At 39.0% G+C, this 16,891-nt stretch overlaps 1 protein-coding gene across 8 annotated transcripts in view; it reads right to left on the reverse strand.

Annotated features, from left to right (window-relative positions):
- The window catches only part of KANSL1L (KAT8 regulatory NSL complex subunit 1 like), a 3,925,143-nt gene that overhangs the window by 1,437,081 nt on the left and 2,471,171 nt on the right, over nucleotides 1-16,891 (reverse strand). For all 8 annotated transcript variants that reach the window (XM_078680571.1, XM_078680572.1, XM_078680570.1 and 5 more), the window contains one exon: nucleotides 16,421-16,545. In XM_078680571.1, coding sequence (XP_078536697.1) covers nucleotides 16,421-16,545 — 125 coding nt within the window. The remainder of the gene's footprint in view (nucleotides 1-16,420; nucleotides 16,546-16,891) is intronic.

Below are 16,891 nucleotides of genomic sequence, written 5' to 3' on the forward strand. Positions count from 1 at the left end.
ACAGTCTAAGGATCAGATGTAGCTCTCTTACCCTCTGAAGGCTGCCTCTGGACGGACCTCGCACTGTGGATTCAGCAGAACTCCTAATCAATTACGGCTGCTGCTCGTCAATCTTTTTGCGCAGATGAATACGTTTGAGCCAGGGTCCTTTCTTCAACAGCAGTTGGGCTCAATGAACCAATCTCTCATGTCTGGTCTACCAAAATTTTGCTCGAATATGAAGTTACCTTACATAAATGAAATGACAAGAGGCGTTTGGCAAAACAGAAATATGTTGGTTTAATTAAATGTTGCGGCCGGGAAAGCCTGTACAGAATGCGTCTGCTCAAATTATCTCTATGTACAAACTTTTGGCAGTCCATTTATACAGTTCATGAGGTCCAAAATTCACTTTGCTACATTCCATCTCAGTTGTAAATCAACACATGCAGTCATCTGATAAGGTCACAAATGGCTCTCAACCTCCGAGAGAGCTAGTGTGAGCCAGTGTGTATATATCCAGATGTCCGGCATGAGGAGCGCATGATCACTAGGCGTGGTGTACCTGCCGTGTCCTGCCGTGTCCTGATTAGTTGAGTGTGCCTATCAACATGTGTTATCTAGCTTTGTGGTATTTCTGCGAAACATGACCCTAAGGTCAAACGGGTTTTATTGGGGCCAATTATCTCAGACTTGTTTGTGGTGCAACTATCAATCTGTGGAATCCGTGGGTGTGAGTTTGTCTTTGGTTTATGGGGGAACCCACATGTTACCTACTACTCAATAGACGTGGGCATGGTTCTCAGGACCTGCCTGACCACGTATCTCTGACTCAGAGTTGATGGAGAGGTCACCTTGCATGAATCTGACATGAATGATGTGAGTTCATCGGAACTCCTAAATGTAATATGACAGCCACTGACACCGCCACTGGCATCATTTTTCTTGACATTATCATTATTAAACATACAGTTGCCATTATGTACATTGATATTGTTTGTATTGGTTGTGGATTTCACATGTAAAACCCTGCCCAGCTCCTGGGAGCAGAAGCATGTTTGGCTTAGACTCAGAAACTCTAGTTTCAGCCTGGGACAAATAAGATAACTATGGCAGTAGAGGTACCCTGTGTAGGCATACAGGAGTCCCTCGCTCTATTCTACTGAAAACATCTCCAAACAAGTGCCTTGTAGGAAACTTTAGTGCGCAACATTGCTCTGCATTCTCGACAGTGGCAAATAGAGTCCCAGTGAGCGAATATGCCCTGCAACAACTCAGGATGGAGACGCCAGTTGTGATCTACCAGATGACTAATAGCAAAACTCCCTTTACATTCACTGACTCATACCATCCATTCAAACTGCTTAAATGTAATCTTTCTCACCAGTTGATCTATATATTTTTTTCAAACACTGATCCCTGTCTTATGCAATAAAGTCAAATGTATTACACATCTGTCCATATTACAATATTTTACAGAGTATACAGCGTAATACAGTACAAGACTCTACTGAATTAAAAAAGATGAAAAATATGTTTTTTTCCTTTCACATGTTAAAACAATCCCTAGTAGATGTCTGGATATCACTATACAACCGTATCATATCAGTATGAATCACTTTTTCTAAACACCAGTCCAGGGGACAATCAATTAAAACCAATGATAAAAAACACAGATATTTATTAACAAAAATTCCTCCAAATTATAACTCAATTATCAATGCAGTGTTTCGGTGGTCTTATTTGTTCTCTCCACCTTCTTCAGGACAAATAATTATAATAAAAAACATGGAATTATCTAAAAAAATTAATACATAAAAACAGTGTTTATACACATTCAGTCCAGTATATTAAATAAGACAAATTTACATTACCAGGTTCAGTGTTTTTTTAAAGATTGCTACACTTCATCAAAAACCTACTTTAGTGTCCCTATCATACCAACAGTCATATTCATTACTATACTAGTTGTTACTAAATTTATAAAGCTTTTTTTCAAAACACTATATTAATATGCAACTATGTTAATGTTAATGATATTTATACAGTGAAGCTGCTACCCGAAGGTGTCCTGGCGCTAGCTATATCTCCTGTGGCCAAATGGAAGAAGTTCATTGGGCAAAGAGCCAGGTCTTTAGGATTTTCCTGAAAGCTAAGATGTTTGTGATGCATCTTAATTGGAACAGCAGGTTGTTCCAGTCCTTGTCCCCACTGTAAGTAACACTTCTGCCTCCCCATCAATTTTTTTTATGCGTGGCACTGAGACCAGCCTAGCCCATAATGAACGAAGTGGCCTTTTCGGTGTGTACTAGTGGAAATACTGTTTTAGGTAGTCAGGTCCTGAACCATGCTGCGCCTTAAAGACCAAACACAGTGTTTTAAAGGGTACTCGTTTTATTACTGTTAGCCAGTGCAATTTGTTTATTTCCTTGGCAATGGGCGCAAACCGAGGTGTGCCCAAAAGGAGTCTGGCTGCTGCATTCTGCAGTGATCGGTGTTTATTCAGGAGCCTTTGTTGAGCAGTGAGGTACAAACTATTACAGTAGTCCAATCTCTACATAACGAGAGTTGCCACCACTGTTTGTTGGCTGCTCGGGGGCAGGAACTGCAATATTTTCCTGATTGTTTTGATTACATAAAGGATTTTATCCCTCCTCATATGAATTTCATTCATTTAAATGTCTTCAAGAATCACTGTTATTCTGGGTAATAATTATATTTCTATATTTTGACAGATCTCTTTCAAGATTCTATGCGGGACTGTTTACTTCAACCTCACACAATTTTACCCACTTTCGGAATCTGCGCAAAAAGAGGACTTTCTCCTTTAAAACTTTTCTTAAGGTCTTTCTCGTATTGATACCAATTTTCATTATTTAGCCTTTCTAAAAAGAGTAATATTTTCATTTAGTGTCATGGGGGTAAAAACTGAAATAAAATATACACATCTATCTAATAAAAATAATCACCTTTTCATAGTCCAATCATCAATTTTTTCTTGGGAATAAGTTAAATCATATTTAAGAGTCGATTCGATTTGGTAAAATGCCCTCCGAATAGCCATATGGAGCTTTTTTCCCATACGAATCGTATGCAGAACCGTACCCGTACGCACGATGTAGTACGATGTGTACCCAAAGCAGTCCTCCATACGAATCGTACGGAAGACCGTACAACTCACTAATCCATACAAATCGCATTTGGAACGCGCAGTATGCGATGTCCGTACGGATCGAAGCAGCATTTTCCGACCCAGCAAATACGAATCGTATCGACAACACTCCGAATGACTCTTTTACTACGAGAGCTTAAAACGTCCGTAAAAGCAGATTTTGCCTCGAAATGCGTACGAAACGGACCACTCCGGGTACGGTGCGTACACCTCATGATTGCAGGGGTACGGTGCATCGGGGTATGGTGCGTACACCCTTGGATTTCAGGGGTACGGTGCGTATGTCCCCTTGCGTACACCCCATGATCGTAGGTGTACGGACCGTTGGGGTACAGTTCGTACACCCCTAGGTCATAGGTGTACACCCCTTGATTTTAGGGGTACGGTGCGTATGTGATACTGTTGCCCTCCGTACGAATTGCTCATACGCCACGTTTACCGTACAAATCGCGTACTCATTCCCCGGAACGTACTTGGCGGGTCGTACGGCATTTTTACGAATCGTACGGTTCACGGTGCGTGTCGATGTTGTACGGATTTACCCTTCATTTTCGTACGGTTCGCAATGATTCGGATGTATTTTCTCGCTACGGATCGTACTACGCGATTCGGACAGATTCGTGCGATTCGTACGGAAACGGCTACGAATACGAATCGTCATACGGATTCGTTTCCAAATCGAAATCGACCCCTTAATGACCGGTCTGTGATATCTTGACCCTCCTATATTGGGATTCAAGAGAAAAGGTTTTCCTAATAAACTTGTATAATACTCCATTTATTATTGGTACTGTTCATTATTTTTCATAATATTCACTGTCTTACCCCCCCATTCTTACCTCAATTGTTAGCTTTTAATACTATGGTGGCAATATATTCCTTCCTTCTTCACTGGGGTGCCAGTTTACAATTTATTATTTTTCTCACTGTATCAGGAGTATTTCGTTCAATATCTTCCCATATGATCTGTATGAAATGCAGAAAACGGGAAAACCATATATATCTACACTGTCAATTACTAATTTAAGCAACTTTAAATATATGTCACATTTCTACTGACACATTAATATCAGAAATAATCTTTGATCTGGACTACTAAAATGTTATTAGTGTGTAGCGAGAGTGTTTCAAAATTTGAGTATGAACATAATTTATGTTCACAAATATTTAAAATAGCCTTTTTTCACAGCCATCTCAAAATGTGTTAATATTACTAATAGGGCTGCGATCTAAGACTTTCCTTTAATACTGCCCAAGAACAAATGCCAAACATCTTTGTTCTGACTTAGTTGACAATACTCAAATTAAACCCACCAACTACAATAAATGTTTTTTTACATTAAATTACTAGAGTAATTTAATAGTATTTTCCAATCTTCTACTTTTTTGCAATTAATATATCTTATATACTGATTTCTCACTGCATTTAAAGTTAGTAACCCACTCACATTTTATTTGTTAAACATCAGTCGATCTTAAAGCACAAAAAAATATCTACTGATTGGGGTTATGTCCTTTTCAACAGAGCCAATAAAATGTGGCCTTTTTTTAATATATTGTTTTTGTCAAAATAAAATTATTACCTGGAATAACTGTGATTCTTGAAGACATTTGAATGCATGAAATTCGTATGAGGTGGGATAATTGTATAATAATATAGAGTTCTTAAAAAGAGACGTTTATAAATGTATTAACAACTAGTATAGTAATGAGTATGACTGTTGGTATGATAGGGACACCAAAGTAAGTTTTTGATTAAGTGTAGAATTTTTTTTTAAAACACTGAACCTGGTTATGTAAATTTGTCTTATTTAAAATACTGGACTGAATGTGTATAAACACTGTTTTTATTTTTTTGTTAGATAATTCCATGTTTTTATTATATTTACTTGTCCTGAAGAAGGTAGAGGGAACAAATAAGATCACTAAAATACCTCGTCGACAATTTGAGTTATAATTTGGAGGAGTTTTTGTCATTAAATATCTATGTTTTTTTATCATGGGTTTTAATTGATTTTCCCCTGGACTGGTGTTTAGAAAAAGTGATTCACATTGATATGAAATGGTTGTATGTTGATATCTAGACATCTACCAGGGACTGTTTTAACATGTGAAAGGATCAAAAAGTAATGTTTCTTCTTTTTTTAATTTAGTGGTATTTTGTAATGTACATACGGTGTTAAAATTTGTAATATGGACAAATGTGTAATAAATATGACTTTTTGCATAATACAGGAATCGGTGTTTAAAAGAAATATATGGGTCAACTGGTGACAAAGATTATTTTAAGCAGTTTGAATTAATGGTATGAGTCAGTGAATGTGGTTCAAGGAAAGGGAGTTTTGCTACTAGTGAATTCACTTTGAGACCCTGTCGATTTCTGAATAACAGGGCATCTCTCCCATTTTTGTGGAATCTACCAGATGACACCTGCTCATTTCATCTGCTCTGGTGTTCAGGGACTGTGGCAGATGGTTGGTGACCAGGAAGAGTTTCTATTGTTCCAACCACCTTCGGAGGCACAGACCCTCCTGGAATAGGGCCTAAGAACCCAGTACCCCTACTTGCTGGATTACCATATGGCAGTAGTGTTGTCTGTGAATTCCTGTACCAGCCTCCTTTTGATGGATGACAGGAAGGCCTTTAGGGACAGATGACTCACCTGAAAATACAGAACACTGATATGGAGCTGTTTCTTAAAAAGAGACCAGAGGCCTCTGATCTCCAGCTTACCTAGGAACTCCCTTGTCCAGAAGCAAAGCGTTCATCAGAACAGTGAGCTTTGAGTGAGGCCTGCCATGGTTTAGATCAGCATCTGAATTCCACCACTAAAAACATTAAGCCATCTCCATGGTGACTCAAATGAAGCTGGAGAGGCATCCTTGATGCTGAGCCCATGGGACTTGATGTTACATTGCAGGGCTGGTATGTGCCACCTGGATCTGTTATGGATGACAATGAACATGGCCTTGTGGACAAGAAGCCTCAAATCCACCGAACAGAGATCTATGACTGATCATAAAACATTGTGTGCATACCCTGAAAGTTGCAGTGGAGGAAACTCTTTAAACGCCACTGTGTATAGAATCACTCTAATAAATGGAAGTCTCTGTGTAGGGCTAAGGCGGAACTTCGTCTCATTGGTGGTAAAGCCCAACAATATCAAGAGTTCTGCTGCTGTCCAGATGTGGCACACAACTGATTGTTCGAAGCTCTCCTTTAGCAGCTAGTCATCGAGGTACGGGAATACATGTACTGCCAATCTTCGAAGGTGGGCTGCAACCACTGCCACTGTTCCATGAACACCTGAGGGTCCAAGGTAAAGCCAAAGGGGAGGATAGCCTCATGAAAGTGCTCCTGGCCAATCTTAAACCAAAGGTAACGTCTGTTGGACTGCAGGACAAGTACATGAAAATATGTATATGCGGATTTTGCAGCCAGTTTGTACGCCTGCACTGGAGTCGGTACAACAAGACTGGTTCCAGAGGCACAGACAGCATTAAGGGAGAACCTGCCATTGTTTATCCGACTGGATGCCCCTGCAGATCCAATGGTTCCAAAGTCACAAGGGATCACACTAAAAATATGCAGCTTGGCCTCCTTGAAGGCTGGTATCTACAGCAGGATCGATGCTGGCCAGGGGAACTCTGGTGCTTCAAGACCAACTAACAAATCAGGTCCAAAACCGAGGATTTCAAAAGAGTGACACTCTTGCGCAGTCCCTTTTCAAGCTAGAGGGGTGTGATGAGTTTGAGCTCTGCTTTGTCTTTTCATGTTTTAGCTTGGTCTTTGACAGTAAGAGGATCGTTCTTGAGAACAGCTGCACGACCGAGACCAGGTTTAATACCTGAAGCAGGAAGAAGACATGTGTTTGTACTGCAGTCTCTTCTTGTGTTTGGTAATATATAACTTCACCTTCCAGCACAGGATGGCCTTCAGGTGAAAGAAGGCATACATTGTTGCAGGGATTCTGTTTCGAAACTGAACTACGCCTGGGATCACAGACTGTCAGTATGTAGGGACTGAGTCATCATACCATGTCAGTACTTGTGGGCCCAAATTCTGATTAGCTTATAGTGTCTTACCTGCCTGCCTAATCTTCCCAGAGTAACAGGAAAGTTGGCACTCCAGAACACAACACTGTAGTCTCCTCAGTGACCCGTGTTAATGGATTATCACCTTTCGTTTTTTCGCTCATGCAAGTCCGACAAAAACAGAAATGAGACACAAGAACAGTTTGCATTATTTATTGAAACTATCATGTTCTTTTATGAACCAAATGAGCTGAATAAACCGTATAGAATTAAATACCCTATCATGGTTAAGTATATATTTGCCTAGTCTAGCCACACAACGTGAGAACAGTGATATATCGGTAATCCCTGGAATTGTTACCGGGCTGCATACTTGGCATTTGCCTTTAGCTGGTCTGCACCTCACATTCCACGGAGCTGGTGTGCTTGTCCCTGGAAATTTCCTCTGCTAGAAATGCTCCTCTCTATTTTCAAAACAGCAAGTCTTGGCTAATATGACAAGAAATGCCATGTAGAAAAACAGCAGCTGGGTCTCTCTAATATGTCTGGGTGTTAGTGTAAGACCACAGAGAAAAATAGGGCACAATGTTGTTTGACCTTGTACAAAATGTTCAAATTGAATTCCAGCAGAAGAGCTGAATAACAAAACATGTGCAGCCTATTTCTAAAATAATAATGTGGCACAAATATGAACGTTTTATTTCATGATGTGTGCAAAGCAAAAGCAGCTTAGAACTTGTGCAGTTTGGCTAACATAGGGGAGAACTACAGCAGGCCCTATAGGGGACTCATGACAACATGGTGCATGACTTAAAATGAAGACCAGATGCCAGGCACCAAAGACATATCTCATTCTAACATCTGTTTCCTGCATTGTCGATATGGCTTGGAGCTGGAAGTTTTCGCAGGGGGCATAATTTGCTAGCACACTGTCTAAAAGATGTTGGTAGTCGTCAGTAAAACAACAAACTAAGGAGTAGAACTGTAATCTTTGGAATGTGCAGAAAGAAAGGAACTAACACCAGCGCACTGGAGTTGCACTTATATTTGCTCGGTTCCATGACTTCCTAGGTGGTACAGTGCAAACTCTCAGCTGCACAATGCTACACAGGAACACTGCTGCTGGAATTCTCATGATCCAGTTCGGTGTCTGGGGATATTCTAAAGGTAAAGAGCCTGCAGTTAGAAGTATTATTCAGAAATGTTTGATTTTCTAATACATTTTGTGCTGCAGGATGAATTCGCATGAAATTTAGTAGATACTTAGCAGGTATAGCCGACTCTATGTTATCTCAATTTCATGCCGGTCTATTGGGAATGGGAAGAGATTTCAGGCAAAGGACAAGAAGTGTTAATGTGCTAATAGATTCTGCATATTTAATTAATCCTAACATATCAAGCTCTGAGCAGATACGTTGAGTGGGCAGGGATAACCAAGTGTCCATAGAAGTTTAATTCAAGTGAATTTAAGGGCTCTGCCATGCTCAATATACCCTTTAGCTGGTGACATGTAAACAAAAAGTCTATCAATAAAGAGCAAACCATGGTGGGGGCATAGGTAATGGTGTCCATTGTGAGTTGTACAAAATAACTACAATTTCAGGGAATTTTTGATTTTTGGTTAATTGAATCATAACTGACTTTTAACTGAGTGTTTTTCAGTTGTGCATCAATATGTCCATGTAATCAAAGGAATTCCCAGACGATAGAAACTTCTCTGCTAAATAGCTGTAGGACTAAAACGGTCAGTTGCAGCCTTTATAAAAACTGCTACTGCATGGTAATCCTCATCATGTGATGCTGATATAAAGTTAAGAAGGGCTATGCATGATCTTTGATTTAGAGTTCGGTAGCAAGGGTACACAGAGGTTGGGAATTCCTCCCATTCTCTTACCATAGGCACAGGATGTCCTGTTGTAAACATTCATTATACAATATGAAGTTCTTTCTGGGACGTACATATAATTATACCGTCAAAATACAAGTTACAATCACAAATAACTCAGGCGTTGATTGATTAATTTGGAATTAGATTTGGCTGCTAGTACAATAACTTTTTCCCAGTATTCCGAAATGGGAGGGCAAGTCCAAAACATATGTGTGTCCGGGGCTCTTTCCATATTGCATTTTTTACATTTAGCCAGTGGGCCATTAGACATCTTAGATAGTCTTGCCTAAGATATGTAGGCCCTGTGAGTGGTGAAATAATTATTTCTTCTCAGCCACGCTGTCTTCGTCGTTGAAAACAGAGTCCCATAGGAAGTCTGCCAGAGCTCAGCCTAATCTGCCTCCGGAATTGGTTCCTCCCATAACTCTTCCGCTAATCTAAAGTCCCCATCTATGGCCTCCTCGATTGCCCAATATAAAGATGATAGCTCCTTTTTTCCTACTAACTTTTTTACACAATGTTCTTCTAGGGCATTTTCCCGCCCTATCAGTATTTTTAGATTCTGGGACCAGCTCTTTAACTGTACATATTTAAATCTGGACATGTCTTCTTCCAGTTTCTCATTAAGAGTTGCCTAAGATAGAAGAGAGCCATCTTCAGTTAATTCTCCCCATGTTAATAACCCTGCTGTTTTTAGAGGTATGGCCAGCGCATCTCTTAGGCAACTCGGTGTCCCTGGGCTGTCCCACAATGGTGGCAATCTTGAGTAATATTCAATACCTGTTACTGCTTTAACTCTGGCCCATATTTGGACAGTACCCACAAAACCTTCAGCCTTACTTTCTTGAAAACATTTTTTGTCCCCATATTTAAAAAGAAAGCCCTCATGCGGCAACCCCGCCTGATCTAACATGGCTTTAAACATCTTCCCTCTGACTGATGAATCTGGAGATTTCAGCAATATTCTCGAGTGATTTAGTTGAAACGCCCATGCATAATACTGAATATCTAGAAGTACGAGACCACCCTTTTCCCTTCTGCGTCTTAGTTTTTCCCAGGAGATCCTGGTTACTTTGTACGCCCACACAAATGAATTAATTGATTGCTGAAATCTGTCAATTATTAATGTATCAAAATGTAGTGGTATAGTATTAAAAAGGAATGTTACCTTCGGAAGATTGTCATTTTAATCAAGTTGACTCTTCCTAACATAGTTAAAGGAAGGTGAGCCCAAGATCTCATTAGTTTTTTTACTCTCTTTTAGAGTGTTCAGGAGATAAACCTTAGCTATGTTGTCTATATTAGGTACAATTTTGACTCCCAGGTACCTCATCTCATCTTTAGTATGTAGTTCCTGCTTTTTATAAAACCCTTCTAGTCGGTATGCAATAGATCTCCTGCGACTGCACCCAGCCTGTCGGCCAAAATCCTTATCATGGGAATTAAGGAGTGAAATAGGTCTATACGACCCACACTTCGTAGCTGGTTTGGTTAAGAAATCACATCAGTAAACTCACCATTTTTTCATATTACGACGCATTTAGTCATCTAGCCATATTGTCACATCAGTAGAAGATGAGTTATTAAAGTCTTTAATGACAATCTTATTTATTTAGCGTAGCGGAGCACTACTATTAGGTAAAAATGAGGTAGAGCAGGGCTTACAGGCAGGCAGAAACTGGACTTGTCCTGGTAAATGGGGGAAGGGTTCTCCAGGGGGGAGAGAGTGGGGTTTAAGGGGAGTGTGGGGGTAGCACGGGTGGGGGAGCAGATGGGTAAAAAAGGAAACAAAAATCCTCTTTCGACTTTTAACCCCAGTATGTTTTATTTCATGTTGTTCTTGGTTTGGTGCCGATACCTTATGGGTTGGGGTAGAGCATAATCTCGGTTCCTTAAATACTCCATGAGAACGCTTCAATGCTTATCATGGAATGTAAATGGCCTCTGAGCTAAGAGCAGGAGAGAAAAAATCCTTCAGTATTTGAAGGACTCACCCTCACATGTAATTATTCTGGAAGAAACCCACCTTCTTAAAGAAGAAATTACAGAAATATGTGGGATACTTAGGTGGGTAGAACACTGTCTTTGCTCTGGTCAATAGGCAAATGTTAGGGGGGTTGCTATTCTAATCAAAAAACAAGCGGATGTTAGCCTTTTGAATGTCTTGACCGATGGTAGTGGCAGATGGGTTTTAGATAATATCTCTGCTGAAGGTATGCCTATCACAATAGTTAGGTACTATGGCCCCAATCAGGATGACCCCTCAACTTTGAAAATATTTTTTTCTAATCTGCTGGGGCTGCCCGATACGTTAATTCTTGCAGGGGATTTTAATATAGTACTGAATCCTACTATGGATAAATCCCTAAGTAGTAGGGCCAATCTCCCATCCAAGTCTAGAGCTTATTTGAAAACCATGATGAGGTCAAATGGGTTAGTCAATATCTGGAGGGAAAGGTTAGGCACCCAAGTGGGGATGTCTTTCAATAATAAAAAATATAGACACAAATCCAGGATCAATTACATTATAATAGGCAATGATCTTAGAGGCAACATCAAAGATATAGGCTAGCTGACCCTCCATCTATCAGATCATGTGGCAATCTGGATGGATTTGAAACTAGCAGGGAAGGTTCAGCAAAGGGTTTGATCATTCGACCGTACACTCCTTTTGGATGAGGCCGAAATTGGCTACCTGTCTCAGGAGATAACATTTTTCCTTAATATCAACATTGGCTCAGTTGATTCTATGGTGGTTTGGGACAATTTCAAATCTTTTTGAGGGGTCTAGTTACAAATTGGATGTCGTATAAAATCAGGCAGTACAGGGAGGAAATCTCATCTACTGAGAGACAAATGAAGGAGGTGGAAAAGAACATCATTAAAGAAACTGATCAAGACCGAATTCAGTTACTAATACCGAACTTGGACTCTTTGAAAGCCACTCTAGATAACACAGTTCATGCTAGAGTATCCAGTAGGTGGGAGGTGAGCAAACTTGCCCATTTTTAGTACGGAGAGGGGGCAGTCAGATTACTAGCCTGTTATGCCAAATCAGACAGAGTGCGTATTATGATAAAACAAATAGATGACACAAATATTAAAACAAGTAATGAAGAAGAAATAGGAGATGCTTTCCATACCTTTTTTAAGGAACTATAAGATGAGGACAAGGGTGTAGATATTACATCGGGAATGGACTGGTTAAAACCGATCCAGTTGCCCGTTTTGGAACCAACCAAACGAGAGAAGTTAGAGGCGGAAATTTCTCATCAGGAAGTTAGGAAGGCTCTTCTAGCCTGTAAAACAGGCAAGGCGGCAGGGCGGGATGGCAATCTGGCCGAAGTGTGCAAATCCCTGGGCGAAGAGATAATCTCTTTCATGACCATAGTTTTCAATAAAATCTTGGTAGAAGGGGCTAAACCACCGTCCTCATGGGAAGAAGCTAATATCACTCTGATTTTAAAACAGCTTTATGTTTGTCAAGAATTACTTCTAATGAAGAGTTTTTAGATTGTAAAGCATTCATGTTAGTAAAGTCATCTAAAGAAATGGGATTGTCAGTACCTGACCTTAACACAATGCGAAATTTGCCTTGATCTTTCCAACCAAGTATGTTATAACCATTTTTAGCCACATACATTTTTGAATGGATAATTCTATCTTTGAAATTGAGAACATCAGTGAAATATCCCATCATATCAATCTCCTGACCTCCAAATGCTACTCTGCGAATGTCTGGAGGAAGTAATTTGGTTTCTTTTCATTCTTTAAAAAAGATAATGTCAGAGAGGATGGTTACAGGTGAACCTGAGTCTACAGTAACTTTTGTGAGGACATTGCCAATTTGAATGTCACAAACAGGATCACCGGTATTAACTTCCTCAGCCGACTCTAACATGTCTACAGACAATGGGCCCCATGTATCACCCAAATACCGGTCGCAAACGGGCAGAAGCTCAGAATCCGCCCCTTTGCCACCTGTATTTCTGCATTTGGGATGAATCATCCCAAATGCAAAAATCGCAATTTAAGGAATCTCTAAACTGTGATTCCTTAAATTGCGATTGCATTTAAGAAATCCCAAATTGAGATTCCTTAAATGCAATGCATGAAAGTTAAAAAATTTGCGATTTCGTTAATAGGAGTAGCAAATTACCAAGAAGTTGAACTTCATGGTAATTTGCTAAAACTTTGAAAAATGCACTTTTGTGTATTTTTCAAAGTTTCATGTTACGCACACACATGCCCTGAGGGCATGTGTGTGTGCAAAATATGCGCAGAGATCAATTTCAGGGGTGCAACAGGGTGTCATGTCGACACCCTTGAAATTGCATGAGCAATTTGCGAGTACCAGTAGGGACTCGCAAATTGCTCATGCAATCTCCACTTCATTCCTATAGGCCTGTAGGCCCATAGGAATGAATGGTACAGCATTCCTTAATTGCGATTAGCAATTTGCGAGTAGCAATTAAGGAATGTTTAGGTATCGCTATTTTTATAGCGATTCCTACATGCATAGGCTTTTGCGATTCCTAAATAGCGATTCCTTAAAAATCGCTATTTAGGAATCGCAAAAGCCTACGTTGATGCATGTGCCAGAATAACATTTTATTGATTGTGGTACTATCTGAATGAAACTTTAGTGCTGTATTGGTATCTATGGATTCTAAATGCATTACTTTGGACTTGAATTTACATACAGAAGTAAAATGTCCAATTTTCTTACAATTAGTGCATAGTTTATTGATAGCAGGACAATTTGATGCATTCGCTAAATGAGATTTGGAACTGCATCTGTAACATTGATATGGTTTCTCTGGTTTCTTCCAATCATGTTTGATATTTGAAGATTTATTACGTTGATGAGCAGTTTGTGGTGATTGCTGTGAGAATTTATTTATTGACTCCGTGGTGATGTTTTTTGAATTTCCTAATTCTTTAGAAGCAGAAACAGATCTTTCAATTCCTCTAGCAATTTCCAATGTTTCAATGAGAGAAGGGTTTCTGCAGCACAAAATTCTTTCTTGAACCTTGTTACTAAAACAGTTCACTACAATTTGATCTCTTAAATATTGTTCAACAGGGCCTTCAAACTCACATGAGGAAGCAAGTACCCTTAGTTGAGCTAGAAAATTATCAATGCTTTCATGTTCGCGTTGTTTACGTGTATAAAATTTGTGTCTTTCAACAATTATACTTGGCTCAGCCTTAAAATGTTTTTGTAATCTCAAAACTGCATCAGTAAATTCATTCCAATCATCAGAAGGAGGACGAACTATCGGAGGTTGATGATCGAAAATTCTTGGTCCTTTATTACCCAGACAGCTATATAACATTGCATTTTTCCTTACAGGAGAACATTTTACACCATCTATAGCTATAATATAACTATTGAAGGATTTATACCATTGAGTCCATTTGATTTTGGGAGTGCCAGGTTCGGGAGAAATGAGAAGGAAGAACAGCAGTTTGAACAGCCCTATCTTTAAGCACAATGTAATATAGGAGTAAATATAATAGTTCAAGGTAAACAGAACAATGAATATTAATATATTAGAGAAAGGAATAAATATTGTCACCACAGTAAAAATAATATTGTCAATGAGTAAAAGAAGTAATGTACACAAAATAAATGGTTTTAAAAAGAATTAAACGATCAAGAGAAGGTGTGCGCATCACTGCGCACCAATGGTAATTATGCAAATGGATATAAAAGTGTACTATATATATAACTAAATATTCAATAAATAAATTGCTAAAATTGAATGTTCAATAAAAGGTGTGCGCATCACCGGGCATTAAACAGGTATAATTATAAATATAACTGAATATGGTGTGCGCGTCACCGCGCTCAAAGTACTTACTAATGATGAAAAATAAGGATGTCCGTCATGGGATTAAGATAACAATTATGCGAACAGCTGTAGAAAGATTAGTAAATCCTATTAAGGTGTGTACGTCACCATGCTTGAAGAAGCTTGCAATGCGAAGTATATCAGAGTTGCTAGGAGACCGAAGGGCCGCTGAGGAGAACATAGCGTAACATGAATGACAAACGCAACGTAGTGATGAGAGATGTGCTACGTAGAGATGGAAGATGTCACCTGCAGCCCGATCGTGAAGAATGGAGAATGAAGATTCCGTTCTTGAAGAATGAAGATTCCAAGAGTTCGGTAAGTCGCTGGGAATCTTCGTGGAGTTGAAACCAAACAATGTCGCTAGATTGGAAAATATCCGATCTTCGGCGCAAATGAAGGTTTCAGAGTTTGAAGAAATCCAAATTTAAACACATGGATGAGTGACGTATAATTAATTTTCAATAAGAAGCGTATAAAGTCTTAAAAATAAGTGGAGCATCAGTCGGTAAAAATTAGGCAGAAGATTATCGCTAGATTGGAAAGTATCCGATCTTCAGCGCACAAATGAGGATTTCATTATTTATCATTACAAGTTTGTTCTTTAAAAATAAGCTAAATCCGTATGTCAAAGTTGAACACGTCGCTAGATCAATGTAGTAAAGATCTTCGGCGAAGCGATTATATGATGTTCAGTGGCGTTGCAGGATTAGCAATTAATAGGTGAAAATGAATTAGGCAGAAAATGTTCGGAATAAGTTGAAATCCAGTAATTCCATAGCATATGAAATAAGAAAAATATAAAAAATAAGAGATGACACTGAAGTAATTCTGTAGAATCGTAGAATAAGTCCATATATCAAAAATGGTGAGTCCGTGGAGTGCTGTCCTCACCCACTCGTCCCCAAATTTATGTTGAATCCTGAAATAAGTTGCAGAAGTCCATGAAGTAAATAAAAAAGATGTATTCTTGAAAGAAGAACAACACTCAAAAGATCCAACAGAGTGTCTCTCTTCATCAGCATCCACTGTCAAACTGCCAACTGGAGCTTCAAGAGATTAAGATTCTACATTGCTAGGCAACATAAAACATTGAAAGATGCAGACTTGAATAGATCAGAAAAGATAACAAAAAATGTAATTAAGGAATGTAACAGCAACGCAGAATGGGTACATGGCAGGTAAATACAGTTCATCATGAAAACCCATAAAATTCACTAAAAACTTGGTTAAAAGTCATTTATGGTCTACCACACAAAAATCTAAAAATACCTAAAATTCGCCAGTTTTACAAACTTTCACAAACCCACATGGCAACTGAGTAGGCATACACTTGGAGAAAATAAAAACGAACAATTGCTTCCTAGTTATACGGCCACTGGGAATAATATATGCAATTCAGTAGGATTATAGAATAAAACCGATAGAAATAAACTTTTGAGTTCCATATTTTGTTCATCTATAATTTCAAGAATAAGTACCAACATACCTTGGTGTCAGGATTTCCTTGTAATGAAGCTTCTCAACCTTAGTAGTTGCGACCAGTGACATAGGAATTACTATGTTGTCAATATCATATGATCTTTCACCTCTTAATCTCCGTCTCATGAATCCCTGTACAACAATAAACAAACGTACAACTCATTTTTTGGTCAAGAGACAGTCCTTTAGGAAAAGAACACTAAACACATTAAAAGTGTGGGTCTTTCACATTTATTAACTTCTATGAAACTTGAGCCAGAATTATGAGCACTTCAGCTATGACTAGGAAAAAGATAGGAAATAAGGTATAGGACTTTGGGCTTTACATAAAGAAGAAATCATACATAGGTGAACTACCAGCACAAGTCTATTGCAGGTACCAGGCATTAGTCGACCATATTTCTACTGCAATTTAGGTAGACTCTTGTTCATTAAATGCACAGATGTGCTGATACACTGTTCTGACAGTGGGATCCCA

The sequence above is a fragment of the Lissotriton helveticus genome, chromosome 3_1, assembly GCF_964261635.1.
Source record: "Lissotriton helveticus chromosome 3_1, aLisHel1.1, whole genome shotgun sequence".
Lineage (NCBI taxonomy): Eukaryota > Metazoa > Chordata > Amphibia > Caudata > Salamandridae > Lissotriton > Lissotriton helveticus.